Source organism: Peromyscus maniculatus, chromosome 14 (genome assembly GCF_049852395.1).
Source record: "Peromyscus maniculatus bairdii isolate BWxNUB_F1_BW_parent chromosome 14, HU_Pman_BW_mat_3.1, whole genome shotgun sequence".
Classification (NCBI taxonomy): domain Eukaryota; kingdom Metazoa; phylum Chordata; class Mammalia; order Rodentia; family Cricetidae; genus Peromyscus; species Peromyscus maniculatus.
This window is the reverse complement of record NC_134865.1, coordinates 47,575,772-47,599,531: the sequence shown is the minus strand read 5'-3', so window position 1 is coordinate 47,599,531 and position 23,760 is coordinate 47,575,772. Positions and strand designations below refer to the sequence as shown.

General features: G+C 45.1%; 1 protein-coding gene across 1 annotated transcript in view; it reads right to left on the bottom strand.

Moving 5' to 3' along the window:
- Window positions 1-3,546: 3,546 nt before the first annotated feature.
- The window catches only part of Rhoj (ras homolog family member J), an 88,811-nt gene continuing 68,597 nt past the window's right edge, over window positions 3,547-23,760 (bottom strand). The window contains exons 3-5 of the mRNA XM_015992018.3: window positions 16,760-16,924; window positions 14,794-14,889; window positions 3,547-9,094 (exon numbers count right to left, since the gene is read on the bottom strand). Of these exons, the coding sequence (XP_015847504.1) occupies window positions 8,948-9,094; window positions 14,794-14,889; window positions 16,760-16,924 (408 nt within the window). The 3' untranslated portion in view covers window positions 3,547-8,947. The remainder of the gene's footprint in view (window positions 9,095-14,793; window positions 14,890-16,759; window positions 16,925-23,760) is intronic.

The window sequence follows — 23,760 nt, the reverse complement described above, 5'->3', positions numbered from 1 at the left end:
TTCTGGCTTCCTTACCAGGAACTGGTAATTCATGTTTCCCCTCTTCCACAAGACATTAGGAAAGCACTAGGTTCTTCTGTGATGGCCCAATTAGCTCATCAGATTGATTGCATTTTAAACCAATAAAATCATTGTATAGACAACGAACTATGTATCTAATTGAAAAATAATGCAAATTGATAAAATAAATTGCATTTCATAAAGTTTTTCATGAGACCTACTTGTCTTCTTCAGTCAGGATATATTTGTTTCAAATATATACATATTTATGTACCCCTAGTGCCAGGCATGGTAGCATATAACTGTCATCTCAGCACTCAGCAGACTGAGGCAGGAGGATCAAGAGTCTGAAGCTAGCCTGGACTATGTGGTGAGACTCTTTTTTTTTTTTTTCAAGACAGGGTTTCTTTGTGTAGTTTTGTTTGGTCCTGTCCTGGAGCTCACTCTGTAGACCAGGATGGCCTCGAACTCACAGAGATCCACTGGCTCTGCTTCCCAAGTGCTGGGATTAAAGTTGTGCACCACCACCTCCTGGCTGAGACTGTATTTTAAAAAAACCAAAATAAACAGAGAAACAAAATATTATGCTCCAATCTTCCCTGGTTTTCAACTTCAGAATCTTAAGCAAACTACTAAAAATAACTTTTTAATCTATTCTTTAGCGAATTCTTCGTTGATTTTTCTAAAAGATTTGCATTGCATTTATTTATTTACACATGTGTGTACAGGTACGCTCGCATGCACGTGTGTGTGTGTGTGTGTGTGTGTGTGTGTGTGTGTGTGTGTGTGTGTACCAGTGCCATGGAGTGTGTATGATCAGAGGACAACCCAAGGGTGTTAGTCCTCTCCTTCTACCTTGGGGGTCCTAGGGATTGAACTCAGGCCATCAGATTTTGTTGCAGGATCCCTACCTGCTGAGCCCCCTCCCTGATCCCGCTGAGATTTTTCTCCTAATGGAACATCTATTGGGGCCCAAGTCTGCTCCTTATTTACATGATGGCTCTTCAGGCATTTGTCTTTGGCTTTATGGATGGAATGGTGTGTTGGGCAGTCAGGAGGGCTTCATGTCTGGTTGCTGTGACCCTGAAGTGTCTATAGTGGGTGCAAAAGCTCTTCAGGCAGGTGACATCTAAGGGAGCGAGGGAAGGAGTGAGAGAAGGAGCGAGCAGATGCACGCTCGGAATCGGCAACATAAGGCAGACACTTCCCCAGCGGAAGGATTTAGAGCGTTAGTCTAGCCATCTTTCGAAGCCTTTATCATGAGAAATCAAGCAAGCTCCCCCCACTCCCCGCCAACTTGTTGGCTTTGTACTTGACCCTAAGTTCCTTCAGCTTGGAGGAGAAGTAGGTATGAAGTCCCACCCTATCCAAGAAGCTATTTGCAACTGATAGCTCTTGGGAGAGGGAACATTAGTTTTCTTCAAAGGAGTGGTGCTGGGTTTATCAACCACACCCCAGGGCAGGGCAAGCCTCGTGCTCAGGAGTAGTTGGTTAGTCAACACTAATGTACTTTTTTTTTTTTTTTTTTTTTTTTTTTTTTTTTTTTTAGAAAGAAAAAGAACTTGGAGTTGGATGGGCATGGAGGTGGGATCAAATATATTGCACAGACTTATCAAAGGATAAATAAAGTCATTATTTAAAAAGAAAGTCATGCAAGATCTTCCCTAGAAATCCCCAGACCACTGAGAGAAATGACAAACAGTCCTTGGAAGACAACAAAAACCATCTTGATTTAACAGAACAGGGATATTGATATTGCAGAGCTGAATGTGAACATTTAGCGGTGTTGAAGATAGGGTTACAATCAAGGAATAAAGGTAAAGTCACAGATACAAATGAAAACCATTTGAAAGAACATGTAGTCTCTGAAAACAAACCGTGTGCATACAGAATAAACGTATATTGGCATGCTCCAAACTAATTGTCTTGAAGTAGGGTTTAGCGCTGTTCCATACACATGTTCTTCCCACCTGAAGTGTGTGCTCTTCGGGTTTGCTGTCCACTGTGTGGAGAGGTGAGCCATCAAGTTAGGTGACCCAAGCTTCCAGGCTGTTCTGAGTCTGTAGCTTCCTTTTCTTTTTGGAATATGCTGATCACACTTAGAATACGTGGTGGTGGTGATGGTTTGGGAGCCGGGGGCCTCACAACATCTGGCATTTAAAAACACTTTGGAAATGTTTCAGGAAGATTGTTGCTCAGCTTTCGGGGCCTGCTTGAGCAAGCTCAAGAAAGCATCATCAAACTTCTCCCCATGGGCGCATTAACCGCTCTAAATGAGAAACCAAGTCCGTTGGAAGCAGCCTGCAAACTTCAGCATCATAAGACAGGAGAGCAGAGCCCAAAGGACTAATGTTCCACGAACGTGCTCAGCCAGTTTGGAGGGTGTGAGCGTCGAACACGGGGAGGAAAAGTGAATAGGCTCAGAAGCCAGGGGGTTTCTCCTCTCCAGCGTTGGGCTATTTCTGCAGAACCATTTCTATTTAAATGAACACAGGCTTGCAGAAAGCCTGGACTGGCGTTTTATTTGACTGTCCCAGAAAAAGAGACGAGAACTCACCAAACAAGGAGCTATGGAGAAGGCTTAGTTGGTAAAGTGCCTACTATGCGGGCATAAGGACCCGAGTTCAGGTCTCTAGCACCCATGTAAAAAGTCAAGTACACCGTGCACCTGTAATCCCAGCGCTGGGAAGCACACCCAGGCTATTAGATTGGCCTGTGAGCATCTGTGTGGGGCATTTTCCTGATCAATGATTGGTGTGGGAGGGCCTAGCTCACTCCTGGGTAGGTGGTTCTGGGGTGTATAAGAAACCAGGCTGAGCAAGCCCGAAAGCAGCACCCCTCCACAGCCCCTGCTCCAAGTTTCTGTCTGAGCTCTTGCCCTGACTTCCCTTGATAACAGGCTGGACCCCATAAGTCATATAAGTCCTTTCTTCCCCCGAAATGCTTTTGGTCAGTGTTTCATCAAAGCAGCAGAGAAGCAAAGTAGGACACTTATAAATACCAGAATGACTTTCATACGGAATAGTTTAGATTTAGCAGATCTTTCAAGCCAGATGCTGCTTTTCTGCTTGCTTCCAAATATGTTGTTCTTTTACCGCAGCTGGGTGGCATATGACGAAAAGACATTGACAACTCTCTAGTCAACTGGTAGCTGAACGATTTAAATATTGACCTAAGCAGTACCTACATGGCAGCATCCGAGAGACCATCTACACTGATTCCTTCGTCATCATTCAGCTCGATGCTTGGATATACAGAATGATAAGGAACCTGGATATCTCACAGACTGTATGTTCTCATTTTTAATATATGTCTGAGTCACTTGAGGTCTTGTTAAAGTGCAAGTTCTGGTTCAGTTGGTCTCAACTGGGCCCCAACATGCTATAGTCCTGACTCGCTACCAAGTGATGCCAATGCTGCCAATCCTTGGACCACATTTGAGTAGTAAGGAGCTGGACTACTTCCCAGTGTAGAAAGACACCTTCAGAAGGCAATTTGCATGAGTGGTTGATGGAAATCCCTGATGACCCCACAAATGAGAACAGGAAAAAAAAAAGGCCATTTAATGACATGTCAAAAATGTGATACAGATAAACAGTGAGATTAGAGTACATGAAATAATATTCCATTAATTATGCAACAAGTACAGAGAATAGCCATTACATAGGAGACTATAGGAACACCAGCCAATGGGCATGTTGGCTGGAAGTCCCTTGACTCTGTGCACCTTATGTGGGAGAACAGCGGTTACAATTTGGTGATGTCCCTGTATATATTATATGTGCTTGCTGCTTACTCAGAGCAAAGGCAATTCTACTGAGTGATGAGAGTGCAGATTCATTAACCTTCTTGCCTGGGGCTTCTTGAAGAGGCAATAACCTGATTGCTTAACAAATGTATCCAAGATGACGGGGAAAAGTGATTTTTAGATGTGTATCTATTAACCGCCGAAGATGTATCGCTCTTACTCAGAAAGTGTTTCTGTTTTCCCTCCAAAGGTCTAACAGACTCCAAACACTGCCTCATGGAGGCCAGTGGGAGGCCAGATCTGCTAGTCCAAGTTCCCTTTCTTCACAGTGCAGCAGGTCTCACATCATCAGTGACACCGATTGGGTGCCATTCAGCAAAGATATCTCACATCCTGAAACCTGGGGTTCGTTTCTAAAGACCACACACTGCTCTGGCTTTAGTGTTATGAAGGTTCTGGGCCATGCTTCTAACACCGGTGCACCAAAGCAACCCTTGTTTTGAACATTATAGCCCCTTAGAAGTAAAGCACACGTGGTAGCCAAGATTCGTCATCCAGCCATTAGTCTAGTTTCTTGGAATGGAGCCTCAAGGCCCATGGCTGGGGTTGAACTTACACCCCACCCTTTCACACATGAGCCAGGCCCTGGCTCACTCCCTTCTGACCCCCTGAGAGACAGGCTAAGACCCTGGTGGCTGAGCAGAGAGCTTGGTGTTCTGGGTACTTTTCTGTTTATTGCTGACCACAGAGTCACCACAAACTCTATCATTTTATCTTATTTTTCTGCACTGATAGCCTCTGTTATTATTAATATAATCTTTGTATTTGGGGATATCTTTGTGAACATGAATCAATATCACCTCTATGCCTGAGCACAAGTATTCCGGAGTTAGCCTTATCGAGGTTTAGCTCATGGGTCTTTCGAGGTTATTTATGTATTCATTCCCGTTTCTTAGTAAGTTTCCCTTGACTTTCTGCTACGCACAGGCAGAGGATGTGGAAGATTTCTTCTCTCCTGTACCGTTAAAGCTGCAAAGAGCACCTGCGGACCTCCGTGCAGAGCAGAATTCCTAATATTACCACAGGGTTTGCCATGACATGGTCTTGACATCCCTAGTCCTCTGGCTTCCTTCACTCTCTGGATGCTGGTCAGAAGTGAACTCTCCCCAGCGTGAGCAAGCCTGTGCTTTGCCCCATGTTGAGCTGTAACTTCCTCTCGGTTTTCTAAACGTCTCATTTCTCAGAGTGCTCACCTTACTTTGTAAGCAACTCAGTTTGCCTGGCCCCTTTTCCTTTCTGTTTCTATTATTCCAGAAAAGACACTGTTTCTGGGAATACAAGTGCTTGGGAAGTCTTCTCAATGAAGTTGGAGACTACCAAGAGAAAAGCCAGTCATCTGTAGTTCTCTTGAGAGCGAGCACACTTTATGCTCAGGCGTCTGAACAAGGCTGGATTTCAAAACAACATAGAACATGGTAGATAACAATGTCCAGCATGACATCAAATATGTCTTTAAAGCAAAAACACAACTTGAAGTTTTCATCACACTGGTCTCGGGAATGTTTGCTCAGTGAATGTCACGTGGCTTCTGTGAACTCTTTTTGAGGCAGAGTGTCACTGTGTAGCCCAGGCTGGACTTCATGATCATCTAGCCTCAGCTTTCTGAGTGCTGGGATTATATGTGCATGCCACCATTCCTAGCTCCATTATATGGTATTTTAAGAGGTTTGCCTCAATTCAGAGGTTTTTCCTTGAAGATGAATTTCCTAAGGTTGTTGCCGATAGGGACTTTTCACCTCAAATAATGACCATTTTGTTGGATTCACTTTGGGATTTAGTGTTTATTTATTTATTTGTTTGTTTGTTTATTTTGAGACAGCATCTCCCTATGTAGCTTGGCTGGATGAGAACTTGCCTTGTGGACCAGGCTGGCCTTAAACTGACTGAAATCCTTGTGCCTCTACCTCTTAGGTAAAGGGATCACAGACGCCTAGCTTAGTTTTTTTTTTTTTTTTAATTTTTTAATTTTTTATTTTTTATTTTATTTCTTCCAAACATTGTAGGTTTAGTTATGACTGGTTTCCTTCTATTTCCTTGTTGGTGGTGCAGTGAGAACCGTGGACGGCTACATTGGACAGCTACATCCACTTCAATTGACAATGCTCCTACAGACTAGAAGTCTTCCCAATAATTCTTTATGTATTGTAACCATACTGTTATCCAAACAAACAAACAAACAAACAAACAAACAAACAAACAAAACCCCAAACCCACTCCCTATTGGAAATGAAGAGCTTAGGTTTTGACTTTGCTCTTCTGTAATTCCTGGCTTAGGCTGTAGTTGTTAATGATTTCTATAGTGGTTCTTAGATCGTAACTTTCCTCGGAAGAAATCAGCCCAGGTTTCTTACTATCAACATGGCTTTGATTTGTGCCTTAGCTTAAACTGCTCATCAACTCTATTGAACAATCAACCATCAAAGTGAAAAAAAAATCCATCAAACTAGCTACTTAATTACATGGCAGTTTGCTCTGGATTGCAGGCATATTGGTGAGAAGATCAAATTCTTGTCACTTTACCACATCTTACGGGTGTGGTGGAATATTGCTTTGTCTTTAGAGGCTTAACTATATGGAATTAAGCATTGAAAACATGGCTGAAAGATGTAAGAGGAACAAATGCAACTCTACTGATCTGCTTGCAGAACCCCAACTTGATATGGGTAATGACAAGTGAACTAGTGTTGGCACTGCTGGGTGCTGGGTGGGAAGCAGATGTCAGGATCTGCCTCAGCTCTGCACAGCACATCGCTCTCAGTTGATCCCAGCTGAGTGTCTCATCTGCACACCGAGGGACTGTGCTACAGGTTCTGAGACCTTTTTTGTCCTCACATGGATATCAACTGCCGTTTGTTGACTTTGGAAGATGGAGTGGACTATTAGCAAATCTTTCTTTTGATTCCTATAATTCTTTTTGTTTCTAATTCTCAGAACAGTTGTTATTCAACCTTGGGGCAGCAGACATTTTTGTGAAACAAATCAGGTCCTGCTATAGAAATCTCATTGGTCCATTTTGGAGCTGATGGCTAGGGGAGAGATCCGCCTGTTGACAGGACATTTTAGGGAACTCTCCCTGGTGGAGCCAATATTTTGCTTTCAGTCTTTCCTCCACAAAAATAAGAAGTGAGGAACAGCCTGGTAGCAAGATGTAACTATGCCATACTGTAGCAAAACTGGCTCACAGCACTAATGTCATTATAGGATCACATACTCATTGCCTAGCTGAAGGTATATAATACCCTCCACAGCATTATGGCTCATGCATATTTGTTTTCTATGTATGAAAGCAGACAGAACTCTTATTTCCTTTTAAGTGGCACATGTGCATGCATGTATGTGAGTGTGCATGTATGTATGATATGCATGTATGTGTGTGTTTCAGAAAACTCTTTGCCATTATATGGGAGAGAAATCAAACAGTACTGACATGTAGAGGAAGCAAAAATACATTTCAGAAATTCTAAACAACAGACAAACAAACAAACCCCCAAAGACTGAAGGGGTGTCATGGAAGGTCTTAAGAAGACCCATATCATACAATTCTCTTCTGTGGTTCCTTTATGAGCAGAAAAGACTAGAAAGATTGGGATGCTTTTCCCAACAGATGGAGCTTCAATCCAGAAAAAGTGAAATAATTTCATATTGCTAAGATATGATTTACTGATGCAATAAAGAAAAAAAAAAAGGAGAAATCAGCTTCCCTGGGTAATTCCAGGGCATTTGTAAGCAAATAAGACCAATCAGGGTCAATCACAGCCTCTAATTAAAACACAGAGAGTCCCTGGCTGTTTGGGAATTGTCACGTTGAAAGGTGCAGGATTTCTCACTGGGAGCTTTTCCTGCTCAGGAACAAACTCCCCATTAGGTGCAGTGCCTCAGCCTGGAATGGGATCCACTTCAGCTTATCCTCCATGGACATTTGGGAGAAGGAGTTAAGGAAAGAGGGAGAGAGGCAATAATTTTCACACTGGCTGCAACTGGAAACTGTCCTGAACCGAAACTTAACATGGGCAAGCCAAGGAGTGCTTTCAGCTGAAGCAGGTAGAAGAGTTAAGGCACTTTGACCCTGAAGGATTCTGGGACACATTTTTCATGTCTGGTGTCCAGAGCCCTCCCCCACTATTTCCTTTTAAGGTCTTTTTCTTTTTCCCCAGGCTGTGACTGGGGAACACAGTGTTCCCCAGTTTCTCCTGGGTACAGGAGAAAGTGAGACTGGAGGGAAGGCACAGACCTGTGAGGGTGGGGCAGGCCCACTCTGCTGGGTCAGGAAGATGGCTTTTGCCATATTCTTGTCCTGACCAAATTAGATGAAAAGCAGAAATCGATTTCTTTCTTCAAAGACTGTCCATTTTCAGGTTGAACGGCAGTAGATGTTTGCAAGAGCCAGGCCCCCTATCACCTGAAGCATTTGTAGGATGAATCTTTGGCAAAACTGGGGAAGGTGTAATAATTCACAGGATGTTTTCTTTTAAAAAAGGCTAAAAAATTAGAGGTCTGGCAGTTTATAAAAGTTGTAAAGTTTTTTTGTTTTTGTTTTTTGCTTTTGTTTTGTAATCAGGCATTCAGAGGTACATGTTGGCTCTAAGGACATTGACAGAGACCCACTGTTAATAGGAGTGAGCATAATCCAGCTTGTCTTTGAACTATTTTGATACGGACTTGCGAGGCTCCAATGACTGGACCTCAGGAAACTGTAATAGAAACAAACGTTAAGACACTTGGCCGGAACAACAGTCTCGGGAAAAATGTCGGCATTGTATTCCCAAGTTGGCAAACACAGGAAGTAAGGCCCCCACTGCAGGACAGAGTGCTTAGTTTTCCAGCATGACTTCCTGTTGGCTCACATCCGTGGAAGGGGAGATGTGAAGTACAGGACAGTTGTGACTTGCTTCCAACACCTCCCCAGCGCATTGTCTGAATGTGGCTCAGCGTTCTCCACGCGCAGTGTGTGTGCTCCAGCCTGGGGAGGAGGCAGTGGTGACAGGATGCTGAGCTGGGAAGCTGGCAGAGCAGAGGGACAGGCCTTCGGGATGCAGGGATTCCTTTCTGGTCATACCCTCCCTTTTGGCTAGAGGTGGGTCCCAGAGACTGGCTGCTCTTCACACCTTTGGATGGCAGGTAGACAGGTCTCAGGCAACTTCAGATAATTGCACAGCAGCTGTGGCACTCCGAACAGCCTTTCTTTTTTTTCTTGGGGTGGAAAATAGTGAGGATGGCTTCATCAAAAACCGCTTTGAGACCCTTCTGCGTCAGGGCGGAACATTCCAAGTAGCACTGTGCTCCAATCTTAAACACAAAGAAAGAGTCGTGAGTGTCAACCCTCTGCCTTGCCAGGTCCCCAGGTCAGCTTGTCCCCCCCCCCCCACGGCCTGTTTCTAGTGTCCTTCCATTTGTGTATGGAATGTAGCAGTGACATTAAGTGAAGAGGCCCGTCTGTGTGGAAGGAAGCAGGGTCACTGGGCCTACAGAGCACCTCAGAAGGGTGGGCAGCAGCCATCTTAGATGATTCCTCATTGCTATGTATCTCTTGGCAACATAATACCTGTTTGCTATTATTATTCAATACCAATGTACTTTGAAAAACATGTTTTAAATTAAAACACTAAAACATGAAGACATAAAAATCATAGAAGACATCCATTGGTGAGACATCTTTCTTTACTATACAGTTTTTATGTGTAAGTGATATGTATTTTGTATTGGGCTAGTGTTTTATTTTGAATTATCATAACAGTTACTCATTAATTATTGAAAACTAATAATAATAATAATAATAATAATAATAATAATATATGTGTGGGCATTTTGCCTGCATGGTATGTCTGCACACATGTAGTGCCAATGCAGGCCAGAAGAGGGCGTCAGTTCCTCTGGAACTAGAGTTAGACAGTTGTGGGTGCTGGGAATGGAACCTCTGGGAGATCAGCCAGGGCTGTTAACTGCTGAGCCAGCCCTCCAGCCCCTTGAAGAGTAAAAATAAGTTATTTCATATGAGGTACTTGAGAATCACAAAATCCTCATGAGAAACATAGAAATCTAGACCAGAAACTGTTGATTCTCATTAAGAAAACCATTGGCTAGGCTGTTGGCTTCGGTGAGGGAAGAGGCCTGGGTGTTCACATCTCATAAGCTCACATGAGCCAACTATATGCAGAGGGCCTCTGAATATTAAGAACATCTGGAGCAACACCTTATTATTATTTTTTTGGTGGTTTTCCGTTATGAAGCTGACTTTGCAAAGAGCAGGACAAATGCAGAAGAGGTTTGCTGGATATGGAACCTGGAAACTATGGCAGATGAACTGGGGAAAAGGGCCGTTGCTTTATAGCTGGGAACCTGCAGAGATGGTTCATAGAGCTTCTGGGGGACCAGGGGAAGGGGACTGTGACTTGTGTCCCCTACTAGTATGAAATGGGTGACCTTCCCAGCTTTTGCAAGCTCACTCTGGGTCATGGCTTGTTTGCTTTCCTATTTTTCTAGGGAGTTGGAGATTTAGAGTTTTAGTTAATATACACAATTGAAAGAAACGTTCTGTGGGTCCTTCGGGATACAGATGTTGGGAGCATTCACTATTCATCGGTCATCAGGACGTTTGCATAATGTAGAATGAAGAAAATCCTGTGGTTTATCTTAGACAAGAATGGATGCAGCCCAAGCAAGGCAAAAATGAACATTCCACCAGAAAGAGAGAGAACTATGTTTAAAATCTCTGTCTCTTGAAGTATGTGTGTGTGTGTGTGTGTGTGTGTGTGTGTGTGTGTGTGTATATCTGTACCTGTGCGTGTGTGTAGGCCTGAGGAGGATATCAGGTGTCTTGCTCTATCACTCTCTGTCCTGTTCCCTGGGGACAGGGTCTCTTATTCAACCTGGATCTGGCTGGCCAGGGACCTCCTGGGATCTGCCCATCCCTGCCCCAGTGCTAGGGTTACTGGCCCAAGTGGCCAAGCCTGGCTTCTCTGTGGGTGCTAGGGATTTAAACTCATGTATAGCTCATATGTTTGTATAGCAAATGCTCTTACATGATAACCCATCTTTTCAGCCCTCGAGGTGGGTTGTTTTTTTACTCTATGAGTTTCTATGACCCCTATTACCCAGCCCAGCAACTAGTTGGCCAAGCTGACTGAATCACTGAAATGGGACTGTTTGAAACGTCACAGATAGGAAGACTCAGGATGAAATAAAAATTGCTTTGGTTAAGTCCGGAAACTTATTTCAAAACTCTTCCTACAGACAGTAAGTATTTTTTTTTTTTGGTATGTGTTCTTTTCTGACAAGACTGGCTGTTTTATAAGCCAGTGGGAAATGCCAAAGGCAGGGAATTGAGACCATCAGTGCGTGTTGAAAGCCTACTTTATGGATTTTGTTTTGGCAATGGTTTGGCCTTTAGATTTGGAAACCACTTAAAAAATTTATTAAAAACAGGATATGAGACAGAGGGAAAAGGGGGTAGAGAAAATCTTTTTCTCACAATTACGTGAAATGTCATGTGTTGCCTTTGGGGGTTGTAGCCATATTTGACAGGCACACATGTAAAAAGCACAGGGAGTCAATGGTTAAATGAATGGCTGCTTGCTGGTGAGGTGATGACTCTTGTTGGTTATACAGAGGGAACAACAACAACAACAAAACCCTAGAAAGGACTGGAGGCTATTGTAATCGGACAACCTTCCCACTAAAGCCAAAGACTGATTCTGAAAATTCCAGGGCCTTGGCTGACTGTTGATTCCTTCTGGGACCCTGAGAGAGACGGGTGGGGTTTGCTCTCTTGTTTCTCACCGAGCTGCCGGGGGACAGTGTACGAGTGTATTATTAACCTGTCGGCCTGTGCCTCTGAATGATAGAAGGGAGCCCAGACTTGTCTCTCCCAGTTCTGACATGGGGGATTGGGGGGAGGAGACAACAAGATGGTCCATAAAGGCATTGTTGTGTGAGGAGGTTAACGTAACATTCTGGTGTGCTGAGAGTTCCAGGAAAAGTAGCCAAAGGATTTGGGGTGTGACCTGGGATGTACGTGTGAGAAACAGAGCCCAGTTGTGAGATGATTATCTGTTGCCATGTTCTACGTGCTCAGAAGGTCAGAGAGAAGCATTTGTCCTGGTTCAGGGAAAGGGCACAGACATGTTAGGAAGAATGCTTAAAAATTCTTTAGGGTCGCTGAAGATTGAAATGGAAAATTGTGTCAAGGAGACACAGCCCTTCTTGTTCACTTTGGCACCCTGTCCGGGTTCTTGGAGCAAAATGACCCATTCAGCCAAGTATTTAGGTAGGATCCATGTGCAGAAGCCCAGGGACTCCTGGTTTTGATAACATGTAAGCAATCTGAAGCAAGCTTTACCAAACAGACACATTTCAAGGAAACAAAACAAAGGCGAGCTTGAGGCTGTAGACAGAACACTTTTCTGATACCTTTTTACAATACTTAAGCTCCATTGTTTCCCGTGCTGGAAAACGGGTCACAAAGGCACAGGACACACAAGAGTGATGAGAAGAAATGAAAACCAACCAACTTGTAACATGACTCATCAAGTGAAATGGCAAGCTGATACTTCTTTCTCCTTCCTCGGACTGGAGTGGAACATGTTGAGGAGGCATAGAAATAACTAGAAGGGTGAGGGATGGAGCCTAGCTGGCAGCATTCTTGCCCAGGATGTACAAAGCCTGGATCTTCATTCCCAGCTCAGCATAAAATCAGATGTGACACCAGCCAAGACAGAAAGGTAGAGGATCAAGGTCATCCTCATGTCTATACTGAGTTCAGGGCCAGCCTGGGCTACAATGAGAGCCTTCTAAAACAAAAACAAAAACTAGTAGTGGAACAGAGGCAAATGTCTTCCCAGCTTCAGATAAGTCTAAGGGGTTGGGTGGCCAATGGGGACAGTTTGCTGAGTCTAAGGGGCAGGGTGGTCAACAGGGACAGTTTGTTGAGTCAACTTATGGTCTGTTAACTTATGGTCCGTCAATTCATGGTCGCACCCAGGAACCCAAGAAGGCAAGTCTCTTGCCAGTTCATTTACAGACCAGAAAACTGGCTGGAAGTGGCAGAGATGAGGATTTGCCCAACTCCCAAGCCAGGGACTCAACTACTCTGCTCCGCTGTCCCTAGCAGTCTATGAAAAAGGAGCCCCAAATTGAAGAATTTGTTTGCAGACCCTAGAAGGGACCCAAAGAGCACTGTGGCTGGAGCATTGGCTGTCTCATATAGCCTCAGCTTCCTCTAGAAAAGTGTTGACAATAATACACACACCACAGGAGGTGCTTGGAGGATCACCTAAGAGGAAGCCCGTGACACGCCCATGATCAACACTATGTAAATGCTAGCTATTATAACAAAGTGCTTAACAGAGGAATCCAAGACTAAAAACATTCCTGTAATTACATGAATTGCCATGAAGCCAGCTAAAATCTCACTTGGCTTTCTTTTAGATTGGATTTCCTAGGCTCAACATGGTTGTGACTCTGAGAGCACGTGCTAGGGGAGGTCGGCAAAAGGGCAACCGCGCCTTGAACTCAGCCATGGTTCTTAAAGTAAATCTCAAATGAAATGGGAGGCTTTGGAGAGGGAAAACCCCAAACCCCAAACCGACTTCCCACATGAGGAGTGAGGCTAGAAAGCCACCAGGATGAAGACGAGGACAGTCCCAGAGACAAGGAACAGAGAGAACAAGCTACTGTAGAAACAATGGGATGAGCCACCTACAGTTACATACATTAACATGTGTGTTAACGACACACACACGACTGGAGAAGAGACAATAGGCATGGTGTCCAGTGGTGATGCACACAGCTGGATTCAAATGTCTCCCTAGGGCTATTCCTGTCCCCCCCCCCCCCCCCCCCGCCCCCCTCCAATATCTCCTCAGTGGCTTGTACTTGTTATATTGACAGGACTGTGGTAGAAGTAGAGAGAGTACAAGTGTGTGTGTGTGATGTCTTTATGTATTGTGCCTGTAAGACATCAGAGTTAATCCACTTCCAAGGAGGGTGTCATATTACCTTTGGTATCTCTAACCGAGTTTTAATAAGAGAAACGCTTTTTTCCTTTTGCTAAGGAGTAATTTGTAGTTAATGCTCTCTTTGACTGGTCTTGAGAAGGTGACTGACTGCCTGGGGGCATGCATTTGCAGGGTTAGTTAGAAAGTAAAACATTAAAATTTTAAAGTCTCTTGCTTGGACTGGTGGATTGGTAACTAAATCCAGGAGGAAGTGGATTCAAATTAGGGAAATGTAGACCCTACGTCTCCTTCCCATGCACCCATGTCCATTTTACACACATGGCTGCTTTGCACACGTCGTGGTGGTGGCAGGGAGGCAAAGATTTGGTGTCTGGCAAATACATTTTGAAGCACTTCTGCAAGATCACTGTTTATGGCTAACTTCTTCCCAGAAGTGAAGGATGGTCAGTGGAGGTAATTCCAGCTCTGAGCTAGCTGACTTCATCTGTCATGCAGGCACTTAGATTCCTCCTCCTCCCTCCCCCCCCCCCCCCCCCCCGTTCCTCTTAGCTGTGTGTCATTTTTTCCATATGCTATTTGTAACACTGTCCAGACTAAGTGGCTATTCATTATTGGAAGAGAGGTATTGGACAAAGATAATACTGTCGGATTTTAATCCAAGTTTTTCCCTGGAAAAAAAAAAATCACAAAATGCCTCATGTGAGGTCATTTAGATGAGTTACACTGATGATAAACAAGGTTTACAGATGTGCGTTTAATGAGTCCCCTTAATTCCTGCTAAGTGTGGCAGGTCTGTGTTCTAGACATGGCCGTAAGAGCATTCTAAGTGCTTAGCTGTTGAAACTGACGAAGTTTCTTAATGAGAAGCAGAAGGTGCCTGCTGACAGGAACACTCACCAGAACGGCCCCTTCTAGCTCTTCGAGACCAGAGGAAGGAACAAAACCTGAACGATTCGAAACACACTGCAGTTTTAAGGCAAAATCCCGCACAGCTCACCCGTCCCGGAGCCCTCAATTCAAATATGACCATACCGCTTTTGCCAGCTTCACGCCATGCTCATAGGTGAGGGGCTTCTCCTTCATGTACAAGAGTCGTGCCAAGGTTTTGGGGTCATCCCGGAGATCAATCTGGGACAAAGATACATTCACTACTTTCAGGCTTTACCGGTTATTTTAAGTGCAGACAAAAGATGGTACCCCCCGCCCCCACCTTAATGTTGCTGAATGTTCTCAGAGAAACCAATTTACACCCCCATGCTGTATCTGTATCTGAGAATGTGAAGTGATTTTTTTGAGGGGAGGGACATGGATGTAGCAGGGTGTTCTTATATTTCCTCTTCAAGGAATTTACCCTGGCTGCTGAGAACATCCTCCAAAGATCTTGTGCTATCTGGGATTTTGAATTTTTTCTTTCTTTCTGGACTTCACAGAGAGTGCACAGAGGCTAACCCGATGGTCTGGGTGCCTTATAGTGGTTAATTATTTGATTGCAACTTGGCAACTTATATCACTCATTATACAATTTTTGTGTGTGTGTGTGTGTGTGTGTGTGTGGCTTTGGATCCATTTTTTTTCTTTTCTGAACCAAATCTTGACCTTCAAAAGGATGGAGATTTGCTACTTGTGAGACCTTTTCAACAGATAACAAATGGACAGGGAGCCCTTGCCGGGGAGTCCCGGAGAGGGGAGACCAAAGGGCTGGCACAGTCCAACAGCAGAATGTCTCTCAAGTGGGAACTGCTTTGAAGGCAGCAGGTAAGAGTCTGAACAATTCACTAAGCATTGTGGTTGCTTTCAAATGTCACCGCGTATGTGGGCACACAGGGGTTGCTTCTTAAAGGAAGTCAGCAGGGTCGTGCTAGGACTCCATTGATTAGGACGATGCTTATGCAGTCGTGGTTTTATGTTTCCATTTGTTTTTCTCTTTTCCTCAATCATTTGACTCAGTGCCTCTCTGTTCCAGACAGACTCAAGTCACCCCGAGGGGTTTGAATGTCTAGTTATGTGTGTCGGCAGCAGGATCAAGGCTTCTCACCATGGATAGACACCAATATTTGCAATTGAAGGTGAAAGACGTCATCTAAACAAACAGTTATCTTTCAGAGCAGAAATGTGAATTGCACTCAGCAGTGTGGATAAATGACTTCTACTTTGTCTGTATTTAAGAGAAAACATTATACCCCCCATCTGCCCATGTTGTTTTTAGAAAGCACTTTTTTATTTATGGCTTTCAAAATGTTCTCTTTGTCAAATAGGATTCAAGATGAGAAATCAGAAGCAGCAGCACAAGAAGCAAATAGAAAGCCTTGCAGCCTTGCAGTCCTGACCTCGGGACACGAATGCAGATCTGAAACGTGCAAAAAACTAAACCCATTCACACTACAAATAGTTCAGACCGTCCTCAACCGACAAGAGGTGTCCTGATGGAAATTCAGGCCACGGAATTTCATCAGCTTCCAAACCCTTCCAAGGCCTTGACAGTTCATATATGTTGCTCTTCATACGTGTGTTTTAACTTTCCCAAGATCTGGGTGGCCAAAGGAGCTAAGGAAAATACAGAGCAGAGAGTTTATCTTCCTTCTCCTGCAGGGCCATCAAGGAGACATGTCATGATGCGCCGTATCTGAATGTAGGGTCATTTTGAACTGCACACCTGGTTTGCTGTATTAAAACAATTGTGATGTCCAGTTTTAAAAATATCAGTATGTACAATTGAAGCCCCTGCTTCATTACTTCATTCAGGGCTGGAGAAGAATGTCTGTTAAAAAATTATTTTGTTATTTAAAAAACAAGCTGTGAGGTTAATTTTAAATGCCAGATCAAAACATTCTGCTTCATATTAAATAGCTATATAATATTTTCAACTAAATAATCATGCACCTTCAGGACTTCCATTTAAAGATGCAATATCTCTGAGATTGTGTTAGGGCATTTGGTAGAATACAGGGCTCACCTTTTGCACAGGCCGTCCCACCCCCTCCATCACCCTCATTTTAACCTGGGTCCCGATGAGGACGTAAGGCACGTGAGGCATGCAGTCCTTCAGTTCCGGGACCCACTCCTCCTGGACGTTGTGATAAGAGGCAGGGTTTACGACAGAGAAGCAGATGAGAAACACGTCAGTGTTGGGGTAGGAGAGTGGCCGCAGCTGGTTGTAATCCTCCTGTGGGGAGAACAGAGGAGAATTGGTACAGGCTGAGCGCAGAGTCCGTGCGGTCCTTGGGACCCACGCAGCGAAGGATCCACTGTAGCAGCTGGTGAGCCGTGCCCTTCATTGTGCATCGAGGTCACCTATTTCCCATTTCAGATCAACTTAAAAAATGTAAACAGCTTTATTGAGGTACAATGAACATATAATACCCACCCACTTATTTCTCCTTCAAATTGTGTGTTAGTTTACAGTATAGCCAATATGTTTTGTTTTACTACAGTTAAGGGAGTTAGCACATCCATCTCCTCACGAAGTTACTGTTTTTTTAAAAATTTTTTTTTTAACAATGACAGCACCTAAAATCTACCTCTCCAGCACATTTCTAGCACACCACTCACTACCGCTGGCTATAGTTCTTGTGCTGTGAATGGTAGCGTCTAGAATTGTTCATCCTCCCTAATGGTACCCTGGTGCTTTAACTGGTCTCTCCCCACCTCCTGCCCCTTCTTGCCCTGGGTACCAGTCCACTCTGCTTCTGCATCTTCAGAAACTCACCCATTTTAACAGTACAATTAACAAGGGTGAGTGCCATTCTCCTGGGGCGTTGGAATTGCGTCTCCTGGAACATGCATTTAAGCGACTAGGTCACTGACCCACTTATCTTCTCTTAAACAACTAAAACTTGTTTTCAAATTCAACAGAGTAAGCTAAAATACAAAGCAAAGCATCATTGTCAAATGAGATACATCTGTTGAAGAAATACGTTTGAGATTTGTTTGTAAGTTTACCCCAGTGCCACGGTGTGGTCAAGTGTTTTTTTTTTTTTTTTTTTTTTTTTAAAGCCAGTTGTTTAGTTGCCAAGGAGTTTTAGGTCACTCAATAAAATGTAATTGTATATTTTAACAGAATTTAGTAATGCTTAGCCAATAGTAATGTGTGCTCAAACACTTCCTGCATATATGCAGCCATGTACTATCATACATATATATATGTATGTATGTATGTATGTATGAATGTATCTCACAGTCACATGTCAATATAGTGGTATTACGCACATGCATATAGTCTATGCACACATGCAGATGTTGTGGAGCACTGTCCTTTGAGCATAGCTTGACCATTCCCACCTCACCAGAGCAGCTGTGATTACAGGGAAGTCCTTACAAGATCAGCCCTGTTGATGAGCCTGCAGCTTTTCTGTGGGCATTTACTACAGTGACTTTTCATTAGGGTCACATGGGGAGCTTTTAAAGAATCCTGACTCATGTTAAAATCTACAACTGAGGAGACCTCGGGCCATCATCTGTCATCCTTCACAATATTCTGTGTCCTCTGCCACTTGGTTCTTCCACTCAGATTGTCATAAATAGATCAGGGACCAGGTTGATCTGGCTTTCTCATCCTCTACCTATGCTCTGCCCACAGAAAATAATTTTATGAAGAAGGGTGATTCATCATTAAAAAAAAAAAAGTGGGGCTTAGGGGCTGGAATGATGGCTCAGTGTTTAGGCTCTTCCAGAGGACCTGGGTTCAATACCCAGAACCCACACGACAGCTCACAACAGTCTGCAACTCCAGCTCTGGGGGATACAGCGCCCTCTTCTGGTCTCCATGGGCACAGGCACATAAGTGGTGCACAGACACACATGTAGGCAAACACTCATACACGTAAAATAATAAAATAAAATTAAAATAATTTTAAGAGTGGGGGTTTACAGAGACCTCCAAGTGAGCAACTGCCCCAGCTCCTCCCTCTTCTGAGCAAATCAGGATCTCTGGAACATTGGGCTGGGTATGGAAGAGTCCTGTACTGCTTGGTCAGCTGTGGGCCTGGAGTGGAGCAAGCTGATTTGTATATAGCACCATCAGAGCACGAGTCTTGGGAGCCTTACCAAGGACAAGGCACCACTGCAAGAAGTACATGAATTATCTCTTGGAGTTCTCCCAGAAGCCCTAGAAAGATGGTGCCATCAGCATTCACATTTCACGGAAGAGGAGGTCAAGGACCAGTGCGGCGAAGTTACTCAGTACCAAAAGGAGGCATTTTGTGTGCCTCCAGTCCTAGCTTTTGATTTGAACTGCCTTTGCCATATCTTGTTATTTTAGATGACAGATTAAGAATTTTTTTTTTTGATTTGGTTATCTAGGAGTATATATGTATAGGTTAACGTGGTACTGCTAGGGTGCATTGTTTGGTAGCGGGCATTGGCTCCAAATGGCCACAAGATGGCAGCAGACACTGTACATTTAAAATCTTAACTCTTCTGTTCCGCCTGCCCGCAACAACCGAACCAAAACAATGGGACTAGCGTCTGAACCAGGCAAGGGAGGAGCCGGATAACTGATGGTCTGAAAGGATGGCGTTTATTTAATCCTTGATTTGCTAGCCATTGAATAAAAATGCTGCTTAGATGATGGGAAGACCGGGGAGCTGAGAGGTGTGTTCATTTGCTCTCCTGGCAAAGTAGCTCCGTCCTCCGGCACATGGATTTCTGGTGGCTTGAGCTTCTGGGCTTCACAGTGCTTCTTTGTATTCCAGGTTTCTTTGCGGTAGGAACTTTAGTTCTCCTGTGTAATTCCGCTTAAAAGGACTGATTACTCACTGGACGTGTGGCACTGTTTAAGGATGCTGCATGAACTGTATGAGGCGATTAAGCACTGGGAATCAAGTTGGGGAAAGAGAATGAGAACACACAAAACAATGCCCTGTATGTGGACAGAGACAGAAGTTTCCCTGCCTCTTTTGGTTATTCTGGGAAGGTAGAGTATTTATCTGCCTGAACTGGAAAATTCCAGTGTCAAGTCCGGAAGTTAGTATAGTAATTTCCCAAGGATGGTCCTCAGGCCAGCAGTACAGGCGTCTAGGGAGAGCTCCTTCAGACTGCACACTCCCAGGTGTCCAAAGCTTAAACTCCTGGGGAGCCGAGCCCCACGTGGCTCTTGTAAGCCTGCCACAGTTCTGATGCAGCTCAAGTTTTCTGGGGCTCAGGTGACCATTCTTCTCCCTGCCACCAGCCAGACAGCCCGCAGACTGGGACATCCAATAGATTTCAACAGGACTGCAGAGAAAAATAGCTTTCAAAGAATGTTTATACTTGGCTGGCAGAAGCAGCCTACCACCCTCGGTGGTGGCTGTGGCTAGGAACTATGTCGGAAGCCCAGAATTAAGAAAAAAGAATTCCGGGCTTGGTGATTGAGGGGGTCGGATGTTTGAATTCACACTGGCAGATGGCTTGACTGTGTTTGGTCTGTAGGTTGTGGTCACACGTGAAGATGATGTCGATCAGCTGTGAGGAAGGGCTAAATGGTCCTTGTGGGCATTGAGGTCCCTTCTAGTGCGGAAATGACTCTGGACAACAGGCGCTCCTGTGCTTCTTGGGGAGACAACGTGTTAACCTATAAAAGTCACTAGATAGTGCTTTGGAGGGCTAAGCTGGATGCAAGGGGCCTTGGAGTAGGGTAGGTAGGGTAGGTAGGGATTTGGGACTGCGTAGGTTTTTGAGTACTGGTTACCCATTGTCCCCCAAAGGCAAGCAAGGGTTCAGTACTACAGAGGTGGACCTGGTGCTGTCAAGTATGGGCACTGTGGATGATTATTTCAAAAGTTCTGGGGAACGCTCATCACAGACTGGCCAATCATGCGGGCCCCAAATATGTTCATGAGCATCTGTGACACAAAGGGACAGTGGCAGAACCATGAAGTCATTTGTTCTCCTTGCATTTGGATCCCTGGGAACTCATTGCACACAGTGGAGCTGTGCTCAGCGCTAGGTCTGGCGTGAAGCCATAATGCGCATGTCTGGTACGTGCCCGGGGCTGCTCTCCGTGTAGTAAGGGGAAGAGCATTGAGTTCAGCCGCTTGCCTCAGACTCCCAAGAGGCTGGGGACAGAACTGTGCGTTCTTTGCTTTGTGAGCTTCCTGACGCTTATCCCCGGACTGTCAGCACCAGCCTTGGTTTTCATAGTCTCCTTGTTAGTCAAGCTTGACTCAGAAAGCAGGACGGGATGGGAGCTCAGGATGTTGCCCAGGATCATGACAGGTGGAGACGAATTCAGTGGATTCAGATCCCCGGCTCACTTGTCACTACTACTTTGGTGTAGTTTGGGATGAGTTTTCTTTGGCCCGGTTTCTTTCTCTGTAGAGCGTCCAATGCTCATATGGGTGCGAGACTCCAATGCTGCAATGGGTATGACTCCTTGGGATGATGCTTTGGATGCAGTGAGCACATGAACGATGGAGTGAAAGGGGTCTATCCCTCACCTAAAGCCAACGGCAGCGCCAGTTCCTGGAAGCCCAGCCCCTGCCCTCATTGGATACCCGAGATGACCCTGAAACTCACTCACTTTTCTCAACTAAGCGGTAATGAGATCCAAATGTTTGTGGACCATGATTGCATCCTTTAGTCCATGTCTTTCCTCTCCAATTTTTCCTGATGAGGGGGAAAGGTAAGAACGGGTCCTGAAATTACCTTTACCAATAGCCCATCATGTGGGCAGCTTTCTCCAGACAGCACGCTCCTAGAGACCACGCGTGAGAAAGTTTGAGTTGCTTATTGAGGGGAAAACATTTATTCTGAGGTTTTAGGCAAACTTCCCACGGAGTGTTGGTGCCAGACCCCATGCTCCAGATGGCCCTGCTGGCTCAGCCAATAGCAAAGAGGAAGTCCCATGTGCTTCCAAGGGGACCCGGGCTTGCCACTAATGAGCCCCAGCTGCCCTTACCTCCTGCCTGCTCACATGCTTCTGAAGAAGAAGCCCATGAGGGGAACAGGAGCTTCAGATGTCAGGTCCCGGTGAAGATGTGTGGTCTCCCTGCTCCTAACAGTCATTGGTGGCAGTGAGCTGCTGTGGGCTGTGGTTTGGCAGTGAGAGATACCACCCCACACTCACACGGTGTGCAGGCCGCCTCAAGTCTTGAGGGGCTCATGTACGGGGAACTCAGACTCATGCTCTGATGAGAAACTGGTGTCTGCTTAGACAAATAGCAGAGAAGGTGGTTCCTGGCTCCTGACCCCAGGAGACACTCATTGCTTCCGGCAGTGATGCTGACTGCCATTTCTGCTAATGCTCGCTCTCTTTGGGATACATCCACCCAGAGTGTGGTCTGAGAGCTGGCTTTGCTCATGGCGCCACCGAGAAGAGGGTAAGATGCCTCACCACCATGGCTGATCCACTGGATACTCAGAGGACACCTGGCTCTGAGCATTGGCCTGGGCAACGCCCTGTCCCCTCTGCTGTTCCCCAGGCTGTGAGCGTTCAGGCTCAGCTCATGCCTCACCACTCTGGCATCATGCTTCGCTCTTTCATCTCTCATGGCACACACCAAACAAGCCAGCTGGGCATGGCATACATCTTAGAGTCTCTTCCTGTAACTGAGCCAGAAATCTGAGCACAGGAGCCACTTCCAGAGAAACTGTGAACGACATTTGACAAGGAGTATGTGTCTCACAGATGAGTTCGCCTGACCTGAAGAGACCAGGCCGGAGGATTGGCCTTATTACTTGTCTAGTGATCTGAGCCGTAAATCCTTTACTAACCTAATGTTTGATTTTTTTTTTCTCATGACTTTTGTATTCAAGACAGGGTTTCCCTGCATAGCCCTGGCTGGCCTGGAACTCACTCTGTAGACCAGGCTGGCCTCGACCTCAGAGGTCTGCCTGCCTCTGCTTAGTGCTGGCATTAAAGATGTGTGCCACTACTGCCTGGCTCTAGCATGTGAAATTCCATCCAACTGAATTCTCAAGATTTTTTTTTAGTCAAAGGGCTCCACTCAAAGCCCAAATTGTAGTTTGGGGTCTGGGGAGGAAGTCATCTTCTATGTGATGGCAGCATGTACATATATATGACTTCATTAGAAACCATCTTTACCTGTGAGTTCGAGGCCAGCCTGATCTACACAGTTAGGTCCAGGACAGCCAAGGTTACCAAAGAAACCCTGTCTCGAAAAACCAATGAAATGAAATGAAACAAAACCATCTTCAGCAAAAGCTTGGCTGAGTTGTGAAGCGATGAGGAGCGTCTTGAGCCTATCTTTCCAGCAGCCATATTGGAGTCCGAATGGCGGAGGGGAGCTGGTTAAAGTTTAGCTCAGGGTTGCCTTCATGGGTGGGGATAACAAGTTTCTCTCACCTGACCTTTCAGAATGCATTTGCTTCTTGAGTTGTTCCCCAGCCCCTCCCAACACTCCCCCCACCCCATCTGCAATCCACAAATCCACAGTTAGCTCAGGACAAAGATTTTCGTGCATTCGTGGTTTCTGGGATTGCCAATATGCTCTAAGATCACTTCTCTTTCCTTACTTAGTAATAGACTCAATGGGTCAGTTTTAATTAGTTGAAGGTGTTTTTCAGCCTCAAAACTTCAGGAACATTTGCTAGTATCATTGAAGGGGAGACTATCCTACTTAGAACGGGACTGGGACATTTGGGGACACATCTGTGCTGGCTGTTCTTGGTTGCAACCTGACTACATCTGCAATTAACTAAAACCCAAATGGTGGGCACACCTGTGAGGGGGTTTCCTTAATTAAATCATTGGAAGTGGGAAGGTTCTCAAAGATCCACTTCTAATCTGGTTCTTTGAGGTGGAAGGTCCACCTTTAATCCAGATCTTTTGGGGTGGGGAGATCCACCTTTAATCTGGGCCACACCTTCTACTGGCCGCCCATATAAAGACACGGAGAAGGAAGCTGGCTCTTTGCCTGCTTGCTCTCACACTCACTGGCAAGCCCCTTCCTCCACTGGCATTAGAGCCTGACTCTTTGGGGTTGTGGTGTATACTGACGACCAGCTGAGACATTGAGCCTCACGGACTGAACAACTCCTGGATTCTTGGACCTTCCGTTGATA